The sequence below is a fragment of the Cervus elaphus genome, chromosome 12 (genome assembly GCF_910594005.1).
Source record: "Cervus elaphus chromosome 12, mCerEla1.1, whole genome shotgun sequence".
Lineage (NCBI taxonomy): Eukaryota > Metazoa > Chordata > Mammalia > Artiodactyla > Cervidae > Cervus > Cervus elaphus.
Window position 1 is genome coordinate 32,046,520 of NC_057826.1, and position 22,020 is coordinate 32,068,539.

Below are 22,020 nucleotides of genomic sequence, written 5' to 3' on the forward strand. Positions count from 1 at the left end.
ATTACTGTATCATCTACACAGTGTAGAATGGCCCTTTCTTTTAGGTGTGTTTCCCTTAGTTATTTTCTGGGCCTGGGTGAACAAGTGTGGGCTGTCCCAAAACCCCTGAGGCAGCATCATCCAGGTATATTGTTGCATTTGGCCCAAGTAGGGGTTAGTCCACTCAAAAGCAGACAAGATACTGAGATGAGGGATGAACTGGGATGCAAAAGAAGGCAGCCATCATTGAGGTCAAGCACAGTAAACCATCTGGCATCTCCAGGAGTCTGGACTAATATAAGGATTGGCCACAAGGGGATGTATAAGGACCACTGCATCATTTACTGCTCTAAGGTCTTGAACCATTCACTGTTCTCCATTTGGCTTAACAGCTGGCAGAGTAAGGATATTGAATGGGCGCTAAGAGGCTATGCTTTAAAAATTTATCTATGAGGAGTTGCAAACCATTTTTTGCTTTCAACTTTATGGGGTATTGTCTCTTGTTAGGATAAGCGACTTCTGACTTAAGGCCAATTTTTAGAGGTTGGGCAATCCCAACAGAGGCTTCCCAGGTGGCACTGGTGGTAAAGAACCTGCTTGCCAATGCAGGAGACATAAGAACTGTGGGTTTGGTCCCTGGGTCAGGAAGACCCCCTGGAGCAGGGAATGGGAACCCACTCCAGTATTCTTGCCTGGAGAATCCCATAGACAGAGGAACCTGGTGGGCTACAGTCCATGGGGTCACAAAGACTAGGACATGACTGAAGCAACTTAGCAGCAGCAATCCCAACTGACCCTCCTCGGGAGTGGAGGGTTAAATGGTAGTAAATTTTCTAAAAGCCTCCACAAGCTGTGTCTGAAAGAGGGCTGGGTTTTTTTTCTTGGGTCACTCCTTTAATCTTTTCATAGTTAACTAGCTTTTTGATACACATTGGATTATGTGCTTCCTGGTTTCTCTTCACTCCCAGGGATTATAATTCCAAGGGCGCTCCTAATTTGGGACTGCATGTCAACCTATAACGAAATGTTTGAGTTGGTCCCTGGCAAGCTAGTTAGTGTGCCCTTAGGCTGCTGTCCAAATTCTCTGTTTTTCCTCAGGGTACAGTAAGTACATAGGACTAAATTGGACATCCTTCCAGGTTAAATCAAAGGACAGAGTTAGGGTCTGAAACCCTTCAACAAACATATTAGGGTCTTCAGAAAACTGACCCAGCCTCTGCATTGAGCTAAACTGGTTAAAGAGAAGGGCACATGTTCTCTAACTGTCCACTTCCCTAAGAGAGCACACTTTTCCCAATTCAGGGTGATTGGAAGCTGTGCTGTGAGTTACTCTAGAGGGACTAGTCTCTTGCTCCTGGACTTAGGGAGGTAGAGTTTGGGATTGGTCAGAGGGATCTGAGGAAGTAGGTGGCTCTGGAGAAGCCGGGGAGATTTGGTTTCTCTCCTGAGGCCTGGGGAAAGTTAGAAGGGGGTCATCTCAAATGTCAGGAGTGCTTTCTGATTCCCCGGACTTTAGAGTAGGGTTCTGGTAAAGGACCACCAAGGCTTGAACATGAGGAACCTCAGTTCATTTTCTCATCTTGTGACAGTGAAGTTTCAATTGTGAGATGGTATTATAATTTAGAGACTTATTTTCAGGCCATTTTTCTTCATCTCTCCATCTTATATAAAGACCAAGCAGTGTTGCAGTAGAGTTTTTCCCTTTTAAGCCCATCTATTTTTTAAAGTTTCCAATTTTTAAGGATACATTCCAGAGGTGTTTCTTCTGGCTTAGAACTCACCCTTGTTGAGTAACCTGCAATTGAGACCGCTACTAGAAATGAAGTCCAGTATCCCTGAGACATTTACTAGGAAGCTTTTGTCAGAAGGGGATTAGAGTGTCCTGCAAATTCCCTTTTTACCTAATGGGATTTTGAGTGTCCTCAACTCTCCCATCAATTCCTAACTAGACGTCTCTGGTCGACCTGGTCCCTCACTTGATGGGGCATGTTTGAAGCAGTACCAGTGTACTGCCAGAGCCTTCCTTGAGGGGAATCTGTTGTCTGTATAATTTATATCCTTTGACAGTTTTTCCTACGTTGGGCTGTATTCCTCAAGATTGAGCATCTTTAAGACATAGGCTGTGGGGGGTTGCAAACCTGTGGACTGCTTAGAAGTGCCATTACAATAGGTAGTCTGACACAAGATATGGGCTGCCAAAGCCTGGAGTGAAGGGAGTCCTAAAGGTGCAAAAAGAAACTCCTGGACGAATTGGGAGTTCAGCGCAATAGAAATGCCTCACGAACCGGAGAGCCTAGAGGTCGGAGGACACCTGTAGGGCATTTTTTAGACATAGAGTAAGGTGAGAAACTAGACAGCAGAAGGACCCACAACCCTTTCCCCCCTTTGCTGGCTACCATAAAATTGGGGAGAGCCTCATGATTCTCTCTGACACAGGCAACAGTGAGTTTGGATGTTTCCCAGGTAGTTTAACATATAAATGAACCCAATTAGTTTTAGAATCTCTCTTTGGAATGCTTCAGGGGCCCTCTGAAGCACCCTAAAGTTAGCTGGACATCTCCAAAGAACTTTAGATTTTGATATTTGTAAAGTGTGTCAAAAAATCTGTTTTGAAACACACCTGGTCAGATAAAATCGTAAGTTGCTGTGGAACAATTATTTCTTGAGCTAAGGTAAAAAAAAAAAAAAAAAAGATTTCAAAAGTAGAGTTTACTTAAGGGCAGAGAAATTCTCACAATCTGATATCAAAAGGAGTATTCCAGGACAACTGTGTTCTCTTATGAAAGAAACGAAATCCAGTCTTGCCTCAGCCTATTCTTAATAAAATCGATTTACCTAATTGAATTTAATCCAACCTTAGAAAATCCTTAGCACATACAAAATTCTTTTCTCAAATGTTCCTTTTCCACAAACCTTCTGCAACTTTCCATAGCCACACTTTGTCCATTATTTCCATTCCTTATACCTTCTCTTCTGAAAACACTCATCCTGCTTTCCTTACGCAACCATTAACTGTCTTTTACAGTAGCATTTTGTAAATTGGTAGAGAATATCTCAAGGCAGCAATCAGCTTTAGTTTCTCTTTCACAAGAAGATGAAAGTAGGTAAATGTAGACTGTTTAGCAATTACTGTTCCAATATTTTATCTTTGAAATGGCATAGATATTCAATGAATTCTTATCATTTAACTTAATTTAGTTCCAATTTACCAAAATTTTGAGGGACTGTTTTAGATATTTCCAAAGTATAATTATTTCTACAGTTTACCAGAAAGTTCTTATGCCAGTTACATTTACTTAAAAATTCAATCATATCAGGTTACTTTCCCTTTGACAAATGTTATAACCAAACCAATATGCACTTACTGACTTTCAGTAACCCTGGGTACAACAAGTTTTATATTTAATGTTGATAACTCTAAAGACAGGTGTGTGTTAATTAAACCCAGAAACTTAAGCTAACTTTAATACCAGGTATTCAATATTGACTATTTCCCTGATCATATGAACCCAAAATATATTCTGGCAAGCATCTTTTACATTTCTGAGAATGTATATAGACACTCAGTTTCCTTTAAATCAATTAAATACAGCTTATTTACAAGTTAGTTTTTACATAAGAACAGAACCAGAGATCTCATAGTTATCCAGCTTAAATTTAAAATGGCCCTGTCCCCACCTCAGCCTAGGGAACTACAGGTGGATCAGGTAGTTCCTGAGGGCCAAGGCAGAATAGTTAAATTACAAAGGCAGAGTAGGGAAAATGCAAGCTCCTTTCTTTTTGTTCTTTAAAATCCCACCAAGTAACCCAAAGCTGGAATCTCAGGCAATAAAGGCTCCACTGTGCCCACAATTTTGGCAGAGACTTGCAGGGGCAGTTGGACAGACAAAACTACATTAAAAAAAAGATATCAATTCCAACAATTTGAAAACAAGAAGTGTTCAGGATAAAGGGGTGGGAGTGCAGGTGAAAGGATCAAGGGAGAGGAGGAGGGACAGAAAAGACTGAAAAAGAGAAAGAGAGCAGGAGAATAAAGGTGAAAATACTGGGAAGTTAGGACTTCCAGCCACCACACGAGGTGAGGTCTAAACCTTGATCACGCTCATAAATCTCCCCTCAGGGTGAGTCTGCTGGACGAGGATGTGCGTGGTAGGAGGTGCGCCTCTCCTGCCTCTGCCTGCCCTTGGTTAAGGTGAGCTCTTGCCAGCCAGTGGGGACATGGTCTCACAAGCTGGGAGGACTGATGCTGTAGCTGTCCAGTGTCTAGGAAGGATAGGACTGATGTAGAAGAGGTCAGAGAGAAAAGTAGAGGAGTATCAGGAGAGGGGAAAAAAGCAAAGCAAAGGGGGAAAGAGTTGCCTGAATGAGGGTACTGAGGCGCCCGTGGGCCAGGAAGGAAGGCTTATCCGTGTGGTGATGCTGAGATGTTCCGTGTGCACTCCTTATTAGTTTTCTGTCTGGGTGATCTGTCCATCGATGTAAATGGGGTGTTAAAGACCCCCACTATTATTTTGTTACCATCAATTTCTCCTTTTAGGGCTCATACAGGTCATTTTAAAAGATACTTCTCTATGAAATGAATTGCATGTTAAAGATACAGTAAATAGTACTTGATAAGTTAAAGAATAAGTACTATAAATTGAAATGGCAAGTTAGTATGTTGCCTGTGCATTAACCATCCACAATGCTGCCCCTTTCAGTAATTCTAGGATGAAATGTTTACCTAAGAAGAAAGTAACTGATAAATAAAATTGACAAGCCTTAGTCAAACTCACCGAGAGAGGATCCAAATGAACAGAATAAGAAATGAAGAAAAGAAATTACTATGACCAGATATATGCCAACAAAGTAGACAACCTAGAAAAATTGGACAAGATTGTAGAAATATATAGGCTGCCAAGACTGAGTCAAGAAGAAATAGACAAATTAAGCAAACTGATCACTAGAACTGAAATAGCATCTATAATAATAAAAACAAAGACCGAAAACTCCCAGCTAACAGAACTCCAAGACTGGATGGCTTCACTGGGGAATTCTATCAAACATGCAAATAAGAGCTTATACCTATCCTTCTCAAAATATTCCAAAAATCATTCTAGGAAGTCACCATCACCCTGATACCAAACTAGACAAAGACACCACCAAAAAAAAAAAAAGAAATTACAGGCCAATATCTTTGAATATAGAAGCAAAAATCCTCAGCAACATATTAGCAAAACAAATCCAACAAGACATAAGAGGTATCATACACCATAATCAAGTGGGATTCACTCCAAGGTCACACACACAATGGAATATTATTCAGCCATAAAAAGAATGAAATATTGCCAGTAGCAGCCACATAGATAGACCTAGAGATTACCATACTAAATGAAATCAAAGACAAATTACTATCACTCATATATGGAATCTGAAAAAATAATAAAAATCAGCTTATTTACAAAATAGAGACAGATGCACAGACATAGAAAACAAACTTACGGCTGCCACAGCAGGGGAAAGGGGGGGAGTTTACCAGGAGTAAGAGAATAACAGAAACAGCGCTATATATTAGACAGACAGCAGGGACTTCCTGTGAAGCACAGAGAGCTATATTCACCATCTTGTAATAACCTATAATGGAAAAGATTCCGCAGCTGTACCCCTGAAACTAACACAACATTATAAATCAACTAATTTAAAAAAATTTCAGCAAATTCCATATGGTCTTCTATGAAAATCCAACTAATACTGAGCCAGTAAGTATTCTTTTACTACAAGGAATATATTTACTGCCATTGCAAAACAAGCTGAAATACAGCTTTTTACATAATCTTTTGTTGAATTATTGATGTTTTCTTTTTATAAGTCAAAAATGTCACAGTGATAATGATGTCTTCCAACTAATTCTAAGTCAAATTTGGGATTACATTTTTGTCTTTGATATTTCAAGAGTGATTACAACAGCTTTACAGAAAATACACGGATGTTTAAAAGAAATAAACTTATAAAAAAGTTGAAAATTGCCAAAGCTAGTTTTATGTTTAAAATACAATTTGCCAGAGACTGATTGGAAGAGTCATCAATTAAACAAGCTTAATGCTAGAAAATCACATGGTCCAACCCCCCGATTTTGTGATTATAATATTACTGTAGAAACATGGGTATTGAATGCCTTCTCTTTGCCCTTCCTCCACCTTGCCTCTGAGGGTAGAACTCGAGGGACTACAGAAACAGCTTTTCTTGCTCTCTGGCTTTTGATTTATTGATTTGATTTATCCCACCCCCCACAGGGCATCCCTATAGGATATCAAAGGAACAGAGTATTTTTAGAATTTCTCCTGATGGATGCCTACCTTAATGAAAAGTCATAACTCATAACCCTCTCCTTCCAGATTTTTCTAATCACTCCCTCTTCATGTCCCTTCAGGTCCAAGTGTCATAAGAGCTGTTGTTAAACCTGGACACTGTCATACTCACTCTGGTTTCTCACCCACACTGGTTCTCACATTTAACTTGCATTGGAATAACCTGGAGGACTCCTTAAACCCAGGTTGCTAGTTACCACATGGCAAAATTTCTAATTTCTATGTCTGAGTTGTGTGTTTGCATGCATGCTCACTTGTGTCCAACTCTTTGCAACCCCATGGACTGTATCCTGCCAGGCACCACTGTCCATGGGATTTCCCAGGCAAGAATATTGGAGTGGGTTGTCATTTCTTACTCCTAGGGATCCTCCTGACCTAGGGACCCAACCCATGTCTCTTGCATTGGCAGGTGGATTCTTTACCACTGTGCCACCTAGGAAGCCTTATGTCTGAGTCAGCTGCTGATAATCTGCATTTTTAACAAGCTCCCAAGTGATGCTAGAACCACAGCCCTGTAACTCTCTACCTTGACCACCATTTTATAAATTATCCTAATATGAGTTTGCTACCTCTTCCTTCTAGACCTTGACTAATATAAATGGCTAAAAAAATTTTGTTAACAATAGACAAAGTCTTATAATTAAACATGATTTTTAAGTGCTTGTTTGAAAAATCTTTAAATCAAAGAAGAGAAAGCTGTAGGGATTTAGGAAGTCATTTTGTCCAATTTAAATTTCAGAGCAGAAAACTGTAGACAGAGATCAACCACCCTGCTTTTCAGGAAGGTCTTTCCAGGATACTATGCTGTGTCTTATCAAATAGTGGCTCTCACTCCACCTCCCTCTCCCCTCCCCTGGATTGCATAATCCCGTTCTATGTTTCTATTATCTCCGTCTTTAGGTTTGGGCACCTGCAGTACATGTGGTTTTCAGGTAAGCATGCACCATAGTTGGGGGCATCTCAGGATAAGATCTCTAGCTCGGTTTTCAGCAGACAGCTTGGTAGAACCAAATATTTCATTGATGTTTTGTGCTGAAGGGAGATAAGAGTCAATGGCAGGATCTCTGTTTGATAATATCTGTGAGTCTGGTCTGTCCATTATCTCCCAAGTCATCTTGTAGTCAGTCACACAGAAACTCAGCCTGACACTTTGCTTCTCTCTCACCTACTTTCTAAAGACCTTTACCCAGTTAACCTCTATCAGCTTGGCTTTTCAAGTTGTTATCTGAGACTCCCATACCTTATCCTCCATCTGCTGGGCAGCTGTAGTTCTTCTTTGTCCTTTTCAAGTTTCTAAGTGGAAACCCAAGGCACTGTCTGCCCAGCGCCACCCACACTTTCCTGGGAGCTGCCCCTGTTGCAGTGTTCTCTGGCCACTGATATTAGACCAGGAACCAGTAAAAGATACAAGTTTCTTCCTCAAGATTTTTGACTGTGGACAACTATATTTCTCCAACGAGGCTAAAGCTGTGAGATTGGAAACTTGGGGGCCTTGAACCAAATTTTCTGCAAAGACAGACAGGTGGCTGCCACATGAGGAGAAATGAAACGCACTCAGCAGTAGGAAATGCAGATATAAAGAAGGGACTGTGGACGTGAGCAGAAGAGAAGGGTGGGATAAACTGAGAGAGTAGCACTGACATATATACACTACTATGTGTAAAATAGATAGCTAGTGGGAACCTGTTGTATAGCACAGGGAGCTCAGCTTGGTCCTCTGTGAAAACCTAGAGGGCTGGGATAGAGCAGAAGGGCGGCTCAAGGGGGAGGGGTTATATGTATACATATAGCCAGTTAACATTGTATAGCAGAAACCAACACAACACTGTAAAGCTGTTATGTTCCAATTAAAAATACATAAATTTTTTTTAAAAAAAGAGATGTGGGTGCTCTGTTCAGCTACACCATGCCTTGGTTCCAGCTGCTTCTAAGGATTAGGAACATCCCTGGTCATCCTACCCTTTGATTGCTAAGCTTTAGAAAACTCCCCATTTTTGCTAAACCAGTTCAGTTTGTATTTCTATTTCATGAAGTCAAACACTGTGATTGATAAAGTAGTACAAATATTCATTTCTGTTTACCTGGTCATTATTTATTATGATAGTATGCATTTCTTGACAATTTTCTATGGACCATTTAAGCCATACAATGCTCCTCAGATGTGAATAGAACAGGAAAGAAAATTGAGACAGAGAGATTGCATGGCCTTCTTCAGGCTCAACATTGTGCAATTGTACGTGGCTGGGCCCAGATTCCTACCCTGTCTCCCAAGATTTAAACACCCTGTGTTCATAACCACTAAATTCCGTCTGAATTTCAATGAGACCAAAGTTCCTTTTCAAGTAACAGGCAAGGGTAGAAGAATGGAATTTTCAGTGCTCTTTTGTACTCAGAATTCAGCATCTTAGAGTTGAGCATCTTACCATTAAGTTTCATAGCATGCATTTTCCAGCACTGTTTATCCAATTTTCTGACTCAGCATAAAATTCTGCCTGGCCAAGTCTTGCTCATCCTTCACAGCCAACTTTGATGTAACCTCCCATAGAACCTTTCCTGCTCCCGCTGAATGAACCACTCACTCCCTTTCTTCCTGCTGTCCTGTTCACATTACAGTTAACTGGTTACATGCCTGACTCTAATAATATGTTGGGAGTTCCACGCTGTCCTCATTTGTCTAACTCCTGTACCTGACAAAATATCTGCCTTAGAATAGCTGCCTAATAACTACTTGTTGAGTTAAATTGATTTGGGGAGCATGTGGAGTCTACCCAGTACAGATGAAGAAATCATATTTTTATGCCTGGACAATTATGAAAAATGGCACAAGGTGGCCAAACATTATGGCTCAGGTGAGCAAACATCTTTACAAGGGGCAGAGGGACCGTCAGTGTGATTAATGGGAGACTTCCAATCCTTTGTTCCTAATGCAATTTATCCTCAAAACCTGTCAGAGTCTGAAGACTGTTCGTTAACTGTTTTTGCAATATCCAGGCACTCACTGTGGCATATAAAACACAATATAAATGATTTGTGATCCTTGATTGCATCCCAGGTTACATTCTGAATATTTATTTTTGTAGGGGCTGGCTTTATATTAATTGAATGGTACAAAACCATATAGCATGGGCCAGCATCTGCATTTCCAGGGCTGGAGATGACTGTTTTATGGACTAAGCTCTGAACATGCCTCTGGGCCTGGCTCTTAGTTTATATTTGCCTTTTTAGGACAATGGAATAAATGTGTCCAATGGCTCAACTATTCTCAGGTCTCTTCCACGAATCAGCAAGTGGGAGGCAGCTGGCAGCAGGCAGTGAGGTTTGAGCTATATTGCATAAGGACCAGGAGGTACTAAAGCCAGGACATAAGACTACAGTGAAAATGGGGAAGCAAAAGAAATCACTAATTTGGCTTATAAATTCAACACTTGCTAGTTACACGTGATTCACAAACTTTTTAGTAACTATGGCCAATATTTTTATCTCAACCCCATCTCAACTTGCTACTCAGCCCATTTTTGGACTTCCTCCTTTCCACCTATAACTGCTGAGTAATCACAAAATGAAACTTGATACTCACCTAGGAAAACACGAGAAGGCACACCTCATGCAAACATAAATTATAAAAAATACTTGAAAGGTAAACTAAAAATTACTCTTGGGGTATCTGAAATGTCACATCTCTTGAAGAACATAGTAAATGAGAGTTTCCTGAGTTTTAGACAGCCTCTTTTCTTTGAATTTGAAACATTCAATTAGAAACATAAACTGTTGGTCACAAGATGATATAGAAAGACCTTGAGCTCCTCTCTCACAGACACACCTAAATCACAATTATTTACAGACAGCCGTCGATGAAAAAGACCCAAACGTACCAGAAAAGATCTTCTACAATGAGAAATATAAAGAAGGAATCATAATGAGACAGTAGGAGGGGCTGAGTAGTGATAAAGTCAAATCCCATACCCCCAGGTGGGTGATCCACAAACAGGAGAACAATTACAACTGCAGAGATTCTCCCAAAGGATTGAGAGGTCTGAATCCCACTTTGGGCTCCACAGCCCAGAGATCCAGCAGTGGGAAGACAATCCCCTCTGGAGAATTTGGCTTTGAAGGCCACAGGCTTACTCCTGGCAGTTCCAGAGGGCTGATGGAAATAGAGACCTCACGTGTAAGGGACTCACACAAAGTCTACCCAGTGTAGAAGCAGTAATTTGGCAGTAGTCTGGGTTAGACCTACCCCCTCCTGGAGAGGTAGGAAATAACTTCAATTCACGCTGGGGACATAGACTCCTGAACCATTTTGGAGAGCTCCTTCTACAACATGCTAATACTATCCTGGAATTTTTCTTATAGCTTATTACCACAGAAAAGTCCCACTACAGCCCAATAGTCTGCAGGCACAGGTACTGGGATGCCTCAGGCCAAGCAGTTAACTGGACACCGACACAGCCCCATGTACCAGCAGACAGGTTGCCTCAAGACCCCCGGGTCCGCAGCCACCTCTGGACATGGCCTTGCCCACCAGAGGACCCAGGACCTATCTCCACACACCAGTACACAGGCAATAGATCCAAGACTCCCAGGGCCCTCCAGCCAGAGACCCAGGCCCAGTTCCCATCCATCAGTGAGCCTGCCCTAGTTTCAGATCCAACTCTACCCACCAGCAGGCAGACACTAGACAAAAAAACCAATACCACCACAATCTGTGGACCAGGCCTGCCCTGGAACTGGCTGGGCCTGGTCTCCACCCACTAGTAGGCCAATACAAGCTTCAAGACACCAGCCCCCATAGTCAGCCGTGTTGGGAACCAGCCCCAACCACCAGAAATCTGACATTTGCTCTAGGACCCCTAGGCCCTGGAACCAGGCCCCAGGATCTGGCTCTGTTCACCAGTAGGCTGGCACTAGCCCCAGGATCTGGCTTCATCCACCAGTAAGTAGACAACAGCCCCAGGTTCTCCTGGATCCTGACTCTGCCCATCAGTAATATAATGCTAGCCTTGGGCCTCCAGGTTTCTGTAGTCAGCTGCCTCATGATCAGACCCCATAACCAGCAATTGGCAGCCTCTGCACCAGGCAGGACCTGGCAACCAACCCAACTACAGCCAAATAAACCTACCAGACCATTGACATGGTTTGCTCGCCACAACAGAAATACCCACACAGCCCTCATAGAACATTTGGAGTGTATAGCTCTGGTGACAAGAGGGGAGTGTGCTGTTGGGACTCATCGGATGTCTCACCAGGAAATATAACCAACAGGAAATATAACCAACTTACCAGATACATAAAAATAGCAAGTTAGGTAAAATGAGGTGATAGGAGAACATATGCCAAATGAAGGAACAAGATAAAACTCCAGAAGAACCACGTGCTACCTGAGAAAGAGTTGAAAGTAGTGATCATAAACAGAATCAAAGAAATTGGGAGAATAATGGATGCATAGAATGAGAAGTGGGAAGTTTTTAATGAAGAGTTAGAAGATAAAAATAATAAAGAGATGAAGACTACAGTAACTGAAATGAAATAATACACTAGAAGGGATCAACATCAGACTAAATGGTTCAGAGGAACAGAACAACATGAGCTGGAAGATAGAGTAGTGGGAATCACTGATGCTGAATGGAAAAATGAATAACAAGAAATGAGGATAATTCCCTCTGGACAACATCAAATGTACTAATATTCACATTATATGGGTCCCACAAGGAGAAGGGGGAGGACTGAGAGCTTAATTGAAGAGATAATAGCTGAAAACCTCCCTAACCTGGGAAAAGAAACAGACATCCAAATCCAGGAAGTACAGAGAGTCCCATACAGGATTAACCCAAAGAGGAACACATCAAAACATTGTAATTAAAATGGCAAAAATTGAAGATAGAGAATATCAAAAGTTTCAAGAAAAAAGCAACACTATCAGCTGACTTTTCTGCAGAAACTCTAAGCCAGAATGGAGTGACACAATATATTTAAAGTAATGAAAGGGAAAAACCTACAACCAAGAATATTCTACCCAGAAAGGCTCTTGTTCAGATTTGATGGGAGATCAAAAGCATCACAGACAAGCAAAAGCTAAGAGAGTTCAGCACCACCAAACAAGCTTTCCAAGGAATGTTAAAGTAACTTCTCTGAGCAAAAAAGGACACAATGAGAAGCATGAAAATCATACAAGGAGAAAGCTCATCAATAAAGGCAAATGCACAGTAAAGGTAGGAAGTCATCCCCTCATAAAGTTAGTAAGAAGGTTAAAAGAAAAAAGTAGTAAAAGCATCTATATTTACAGTAATTGTAAGGGGAGAAGAGAAAATGCAGGGTTGTTGAAATGCATTTGAAATTAAGAATCAGCAACTTAAAACAACCATTCATATGTATAGACTGCTATATAAAAACCTCATAATAACCTAAAGCCAAAAATCTGTGAAACATACATAAAAAAGAAAAAGGAATCAAAACATAACACCAAAGATGATCATCAAATCATAAGAGATGAGAACAAAAAAAAGGAATAAAAAAAGACCTACCAAACCAACCCAGAAGCAATTAACAAAATGACATATCAATAATTATTTTAAATATAAACAGACTAAATGCTTTAATCAAAAGACATAGTGAAAAGAAATGAGAAAAAATTGATTACATAGGGACTAAACAACATGTACTAAAAAACCAATGAGTCAATGAAAAAATCAAAATGGGAATTAAAAAATACCTTGAGACACATGACAATGAAAATACAACTGTTCAAAATCTACTGGATGCAGCAAAGTCAGTTCTTAGAGGGAATTTAATAGCAATACAGGCCTTCCTCATAAAACAGGAAAAATCTGAAATAAACAACCTAACCTACCACCTAAAATAATTAGAAAGAGAAGAACAAATGAAATCTAAATCTAAAGTCAGCAGAAGAAAAATAATAATAAAGATATGGAGGACAGAAATAAAATAGGGATTAAAAATAGAAAAAAAAAAAGCAATAAAACCAAGAGCTGGCTATTCGAAAGGGTTAAGAAAATTGACAAACCTCTGGCCAGGTTCACCAAGAAGAAGAGAAAGAACCCAAATAAACAAAATAAGAAATGAAAAAGGAAAAATTTCAACTGATAGTGCAGAAATACAAAAAAAAAAAGAGAGAGAGAGAGAGAATTCTATGAATAATTATATGCCAATGAATTTGACAACCTGGAAGAAATGGAAAACTTTCTAGAAGCTTACAGTGCTCCAAAATTTAATCAAGAAGAAATAGATGATTTGTGCAACTGGCCACTAGTAGTGAAACAAAATCTGTAGTAAAAAAAAGAAAAACTCCCTACAAATAAATGTCTAGGATCAGATGGCTGCATAGATAAACTTTACCAAATATATAAAGAACTTACACTGATTCTTCTCAAACTCTTCCGAAAGATTGAAAAGAAAGGAACATTCCCAAAGACATTCTACGAAGCCACCATCATCCTGATACCAAAACAAGACAAAGCAAGACAAAATAACCACCAAGAAAGAAAATTACAGGCCAACATCTTTGATAAATACAGATGCAAAAATTCTCAACAAAATATTAACAAACCAAATCCAAAAACACATAATAAAGATCATACACCACAATGATGGTCCAACATTTGCAAATCAGTGTAACAAAAGAAAACTAAAAAACCACATGATTATCTCAATAGATGCAGAAAAAGCATCTGACAAAATTCAACATCTATTCATGATAAAAAGAAAAAAAACTACCAAAGTGAGTATACAGGGGACATATATCAACATAATAAAAGCTATTTATGACAAACCCACAGCCAACATGATACTCAATAGTGAAAAGCTGAAAGCCTTCACACTAAAGAAAAGGATGCCCAGTCTCACCACATCTATTCAACATGGTATTGGAAGTCCTAGCCACAGGAGTCAAACAAGAAAAACAAAAGGTATCCAAATTGTAAGGAAGAGGTAAAATTGTCACTATATGCAGATGACCTGATACTATATACAGAAAACCCTAGTGCTCAGTCACTCAGTTGTGTCCAACTCTGCCAGACACCTCTGTGTGGGATTCTCTAGGCAAGAATACTGGAGTGGGTTGACATGACCTCCTCCAGGGGATCTTCCCAACCCAGGGATCAAACACAGGTCTCCCACATTGCAAGCACTTTCTTCACCATCTGAGTCACCCAGGAAGCCTCTATAAAACCCAAAGGACTCCACAAAAAAACTACTAGGTCTAATAAATGAATTCAGCAAATAGCAGGATACAACTGATTCAGAAATCAGTTGCATTTCTTTACACTAACAATGAAATATCAGGAAGGGAATGTAAAAAAAGAAACCAAAAAACAAACAAACAAAAAAACAGTCCCTCTTAAAATTGCACCAAAAGAAAAACCCCAAAAACCTAACCGAGGAATTGAGAGACATATCCTGAGAACTATAAAACATTAATAAAGGGAATTAAAGAAGATTCAAAGAAATGGAAAGATATCTCACACTCTTGGATTGGAAGAATTAATATGGCTAAAATGGCAATACTACCCAAAACAATCTAGAGATTTAATGCAATCCTTATCAAATTACACATGACATTTTTAACAGAACTAGAACAAATAATCCAAAAATTTATGTAGATGTCTGCTAAGTCATACCTCACTCTTTGCGACCCTGTGGACTATAGCCCACCAGTCTCCCCTGTCCATGGGATTCTCCAAAAACTTATAGATCCATAAAAGACCAGAATTGCCAAAGCAATCCTGAGGAAAAAAATAAAACAAAAAAGCTAAAACAAAGCAGGAGGCATAACCCTCCCAGACTTTAGAGAATACTACAAAGCTACAGTAATCAAAACTGTGATATTGACACAGAAACATACATATGGGTCAATAGAACAGAATAGAAAAGCCAGAAATAAATCCACACACCTATGATCAATGACTTTTCAGCAAAGGAGGTAAAAATATAAAAGTGGGAAAATGACAATCTCTTCAGCAAGTGGTGCTGGGAAAGTTGGACATCTACATGTAAATCAATGAAGTTAGAACACATCCTCACACCATACATTTTTGAGTTTAAAAATAAACTCAAAATGGCTTAAAAACTTAAGTATAAGATATGACACCTCAAAACTCCTAGGAGAGAGCATAGGCAAAACATTCTCTGACATAAGTTGAACCAGTGTTTTCTTAGGTCAGCCTCCCAAGGAGATAGGAAAAAAATAATACAGCAATAAACAAATGATACCTAATCAAACTTACAAGTGTTTTCACAGCAAAGGAAATCATTTAAAAGAAAAAGAAAAAACAACCTGCAGAAAGGGAGAAAATAATCACACATGATGTGACAGATAAGGGCTTACTCCTCGAAATATACAAACAGCTCATACAACTCAATAACAGCAACAACAAAACAAACAACCCAATCAAAAAATGGGATGAAGACCTTAACAGACATTTCTCCAAAGACGATATACAGATGGACCTTAGGCAGGTGAAAAGATGCTCAACATTACTAAGTATTAGAAAAATGCAAATCAAAAGTAAAATGAAGTACCACCTCACACCAGTAAAAATGGCCATCATTAAAAAGTCATCATTAAAATTAACAAATGCTGGAGGGGGTGTGGAGAAAACAGAACCCTCCTAAACGGTTGTTGGGAATGTAAGCTGGTGCAGCCACTGTAGAAAACAGTATGGAGGTTCCTCAGAAAACTAAAAATAGAAATACTATATGATTGCAGATGGTGACTGCAGCCATGAAATTAAAAGACACTTACTCCTTGGAAGGAAAGTTATGACCAACCTAGATAGCATATTAAAAAGCAGAGACATACTTTGCCAACAAAGGTCCGTCTGGTCAAGGCTGTGGTTTTTCCAGTGGTCATGTATGGATGTTAGAGTTGGAATGTGAAGAAAGCTGAGTGCCAAAAAATTGATGCTTTTGAACTATGGTGTTGGAGAAGACTCTTAAGAGTCCCTTGGACTGCAAGGAGATCCAACCAGTCCATCCTAAAGGAGATCAGTCCTGGGTGTTCATTGGAAGGACTGATGCTGAAGCTGAAACTCCAGTACTTTGGCCACCTGATGTGAAGAGTTGACTCATTGGAAAAGACCCTGATGCTGGGAAGGATTAGAGGCAGGAGGAGAAGGGGACGACAGAGGATGAGATGGCTGGATGGCATCACCGACTCGATGGACATGAGTTTGAGTAAACTCCGGGAGTTGGTGATGGACAGGGAGGCCTGGCATGCTGCGATTCATGGGGTCGCAAAGAGTCGGACATGACTGAGCGACTGAACTGAACTGATGATCCAGAAATCCTACTCCTGGGCATATATTCAGAGAATACTAATTTAAAAAGATATATGCACCCCTGTGTTCATAGCTAAAATATGGAGACAACCTAAATGTCCATCAACAGATGAACAGATAAAGAAGTGGTACATATATACAATGGAATACTACTTCAGCCATAAAAAAAACAAGATAATGCCATTTGCATTAATATAGATGTGACTAGAGATTATCATACTAAGTAAAGTAAGTCAGAGAAAGACAAATACCATATGATATCACTTATATGCAGAATCTAAAATCTGGCACAAATGAACCTATCTACAAGACAGAAACAGACCCACAGACATAGAGATCAGACCTCTGGTTGCCAAGGGGGAGGGGTAGAGGGAGAGATGGACTGGGAGTTTGGGATTGGTAGATGCAAACTCTTATATTTAGAATGGATAAGCAACATGTTCCTACTGTATAGCACAGGGAACTATACCCAGTCTCCTAGGATAAACCATAATGGAAGAGAATATTTTTAAAAAGTGTATATATGTGTATAACTCAGTTTGTTGTACAGCACAGATTGGCACAACATTTTAAATGAACTTTATTTCAATTTTTAAAAGTATTACTAAAACAAAAAAGGCTGAAGGGATCCAAAAACAAGACCTGCAATAGACTTACTTCATATCCAAAGACACATACAGTCTGAAAGTGAGAAATAGAAAAAGGTATTCCATGCTAATGGAAATCGAAAGAAAGCCAGGGTCACAATACTTACATCAGATAAAACAGACTTAAAATAGTTAAAATAGAGACTGTTACAAGAGACAAAAAAAGGACATTGCATAATGATCAAGGGATCAATCTAAGAAGATACAGCAATTATAAATATACATGCACCCAACATAGGAGCACCTAAACACACAAAAGCAAATATTAACAGACACAAATGGAGATATCAACAGTAATGTAATACTAATAGAGGACTTGAACACCCCACTTACATCAATGGACAGGTCATTCAGACAGAAAATTAACAAGGAAACACTAGCCTGAAGTGACACATTGGACCAGATGGAGCTAGAAAGCAAAGAAGAAACAAAACCCATTAGTAGAAGGAAATAAATGATAAAGATCAGAACAGAAATAAATTAAATAGAAAAAATAGAAAAGATCAGCAAAACTAAGAGCAGTTTCTTTGAAAAGATGAACAAAATTGATAAAACTTTAGCCAGACTCATCATGAAAAAGAGAAGCTCCAAATCAGTAATTTCAGAAATGAAAAAGGAGAAGTTACATCCAACACCACAGAAATACAAAGGATCGTAAGAGACTCCTAAGGGCAGCTATATGCAAATAAAATTGACAGCCTAGAAGAAATTCCTAATTATGTACTATTTTCCAAGTCTGAACCAGGAAGACATACAAAATACAAACAGATAATTATCAGTGATGAAATTGAATCAGTAGAAAAGAAAAAGAAACAAACTCCCAGTAAACAAAAGTCCAGGACCAAATGGCCTTCACAGGTGAATTGTACCAAACATTTAGAGAAGAATTAATACCTATCTTTCTTAAATTACTAAAAAAAAATAAATAAAAACCTGCAGCAGGAGGAACACTTTCAAACTCATTCTATGGTGCCACCATCACCCTGATACCAAAACCAGACAAAGATATCACACAAGAAAGAAAACTTCAGGCCAATATCACTGATGCAAAAATGTATATGCAAAAGTCCTCAACAAAATATTAGCAAACCAAATCCAAAGATACATCAAAAGATAATATATCATGATCAAATGGAATTTATCCCAGAGATGCAAGGGCTTTTCATTATCTGCTAAGCAATCAGTGTGATACACATTAACAAATTGAAGAATAAAAATCATATGATGCAGAAAACACTTCTGACAAAATTCAACTTCCATTTTTCATTAAAAACTCTCCAGAAAGTGGGGATAGAGTGAATTTATCTCAACATAATAAAGGGCATATATGACAAACCTACAGCTAACATCACTCTCAACAGTGAAAAAAGTTGAAAGCATTCCACTCTCACTACTTTTATTCAACATATTGAATAAATCTCCTAGCCAGAACAGAGGAGATACAACGAAGTTGGATTTTAGTGATCAAACTGATGGAAAGGTGTATAGAAGATTTAATAGGAGAGCTAGTTGGCAGTTTTACCAGTTAGGAATTCAACAGACCTCAGGAAGAAAAGGGAGAAGAAATAACACCATTTTGCTTTCCCTGAGGTAAACTATTCGACTGTAAGAACAGTGCTAATTCAGAACAGATAAATCAACCCATTTTCTAATGTTCATTTAGTTAATGGATTTATCTAAAAAGACCCTTTATCTTAGGGAACAGACTTTACCAACATAGCATTTTCTTTTTAGGAGCCCCTTTTGTAAAATTAGAAATGAACTCAATGAATGTTCCATATATTTTACTGCCATGACATTTAAATATGTTTTTCCTCCAGGAAATTTTCAAACTGATCTCTTTCTTCCCAGGTACCTCCAGATCATCAGTTACTCGATGTAAACCTGGAGCCAACTGCCCCAGTTCACACAGTAGCATCAGCAGACAACTGTCCCCTCTCTCTGTCACAGAAGATTCCTCTGCTCCTATTCTTGAACTTCAGAGTCGAGGATCCTCTGGAGTTTGTGGACACAGAGCTGAGAGGCAAAACAGATCAGGTATGTGAGTGGCCTCCTCTTAAATAACAGTACATGTGGTAAGCTTCTAGCCAGCAATGAAAGATCTCACCACTGGCACAGAATGTAGAGATGTGACACTGACTCTTAGGAGTACATGTGAGCAGAGTTTATCAAGTGGAAGGAGAAGGAAGAAGAGAAATGTATAGATATAATCCATTAATGATGGACAGTGTACAGTGTAGCAGAGAAATAATACCAAAACCTACAGTTGGAGGACTTAACACATGGTTAAATAATGACTTCTGATGCAGTTTATAAGGAAACTATTTTTCTTATCTTCAAGATGGCAAAAGCCAGCACCTTTTATCTCAGTCCTGGGATTTAGTAATAGCAAGCTGTACCCATTCTGAGAAGAATAAAAGCACCAGTAAAATCACAGACTCTGCTCTTATCTTTATTAGGGCTGCCAGTCCTTGGAGCCCTTCTAGTTTTCCCAATTTTATACCTCCTTCATGACAATTCAGTTGCCTCCCTAATCATCATTTACTATTAAATCAAGACCTTTAACCTTTCCTCACATCTGCCTGACCAACCCCTGGAATATTTGGGTTACTGGAATCACTAGATAAATCTCTTAACTATATCCATGGGTTTCCCAGCGAATGTATCATTTTAAAATGTAGCTGGAACATGCATGGGACTTCCCTAGTGGTTCAGATGGTAAAGAATCTGCCTGCAATGCAGGAGTATGCATAAAATCCTTAAAGGATGAAGGAGGAGGACAGAAGAGAGAGCTAAAGAGACAGAACTCTGGAAAACTCTAAAGTGATCAGAAGAGGATGAGGAACAGGACTGAGCAAAATAAACTGAAAAGGAGAGGTTACTGAAATACGAGGTTGTTATTTCATCTAAAGTAAGTAGTGAAAAAGTATCCACTGAACTTCAAAAACAGGAGATTATTTATTATTATCTAGCAAGAAAAATTTCAACAGAGTCATGGGGCAAAAGCCAAAATGTAGCAGTTGAGGAAGAATGGGTGGGAAAGAAGCAAAGATAGTTAAGTACAGTATACAGACAGACCTCAGAGATATTGTGCGTTTGTTTTTAGACTCTTGCGGTAAAACAAATATCGCAATAAAACAAGTCACATGAAAAAAATAAATGCAGCTGGGTCCACTAGGCTGCTGCCCAATACTGTTACATTTTGGTGATGGACATCACACTGCCTTCCCCAGAGATAATCTCAAGCTTCGAGTCCATATTCACTTCCTCTCATCATATGACCACACTTTTACCTTCCTAAAAAGACTGAAACAGTTGTGTGCTAACAGATGCTTTCTTCCCTGCCTCAAAGTGTCTCTGTTCTCTTGCTTGCTAATTTGCTAATTATCATCATTGCAGGGGCTTCCCTGGTGGCTCAGATGGTAAAGAATCCACCTGCAATACAGGAAACCTGGGTTCAGTCCCTGGGTTGGGAAGATCCCCTGGAGAAGGGAACGGCTATCCACTCCAGTATCGTTGCCTGGAGAATTCCATGGACAGAGGGAGCCGTCAGGCTACAGTCCACGGGGTCGCAAAAAGTCAGACTTGACTGAGAGACTTTCACTGTCATCATTGCAGGGACCACTTTTGACTTCTGTGTTTGCAACCATTCTGATGCTGACTCCTCCTACATCCATGATTACCTCCTCTCCATCTCTTCCACCTACATGTTCAATCTCCCTTTCTCCATTTATTCCTTCAGCTTGGCCAGCAATATAGTAAAATCTCTTGCATCCTTAAAGCCAATAGTGACACCAGCAAAAACAACAAAATAACTCTATCCGAAACAAGTGGGCAGTGGGAAAAAACCGAAAAACAAAAATCTCATAACTTTGAGAACACTAGCCTTAAAAAATTAGCAGAAGAGAAATAATTCAGGGGACCCAGGTAAATGAAGGTATAGAGGAGATGTGAAAGTAGGTCTAGGGACCTACTTATTTGATTAGAGGTTTTTATGAGAAAAGATTTTTTCCCCCAAAATGACAATATTTTAAAATGGAATCTCAGCAACTATGGACCCCAAGGCCAAAACTCTTTTGTAAAAAGTGAAGAAAATGACATTGTAAATCTTCAGAAAGTTTTAACTGGCTTTAATTAGTTGCAGTAATATTCTTATTATCTCAGTTATCTGCAGAACAGAATGTTGCAGTTAATTAAATATGGTTAATAAATCTGCCCTATCTATCATATATGAATTACAAATCTCAAAGACTGTATCATTGAAGACCACATGTGGCATAATTTACTCTTTCTGCAACGATTTGGAAGACACTTGGGGATATTCCTAGACACCAAAAAGAAAAAGAAACAAGAAGAATCTAAAGAGCAGCTCACCATGCTCTCATGAATGTTATGGTACTTAAGCTCAAAATGAATCCCATGAGCTAAGTATTATTGGTGTTTGACAGAGACGCTAAGACCAGAATTAAATATATAGTCAAGGCCTTCTGGTGGCAGGGCTAGGACTTTCACTTATGCTTCCAAATTCCAGTGGCCTCTGCCATCAATCTCTGTGACTCTAATCAAGGTTCTCTAGAGAAGGATGGAATTATTGGTAAATCAATTTTAATGATGTATACAAAACAATAAATCTAAGCAGGACTATAGAAAATCACATTTAAGTGATCAGAAAAATAAAAGAACCCAGGGGAGTCTATCTTTCTGTGGTATCTACAGATAGTAAAATTAAAGAATTGTCAACAATTCAGTCTAGTT

At 39.2% G+C, this 22,020-nt stretch overlaps 1 protein-coding gene across 1 annotated transcript in view; it reads left to right on the forward strand.

Moving 5' to 3' along the window:
* Positions 1 to 22,020, forward strand: part of SLC35F4 (solute carrier family 35 member F4) — a 276,144-nt gene that overhangs the window by 226,899 nt on the left and 27,225 nt on the right. Inside the window, exon 2 of the mRNA XM_043920112.1 lies at positions 19,117 to 19,302. Within this exon, the coding sequence (XP_043776047.1) occupies positions 19,117 to 19,302 (186 nt within the window). The remainder of the gene's footprint in view (positions 1 to 19,116; positions 19,303 to 22,020) is intronic.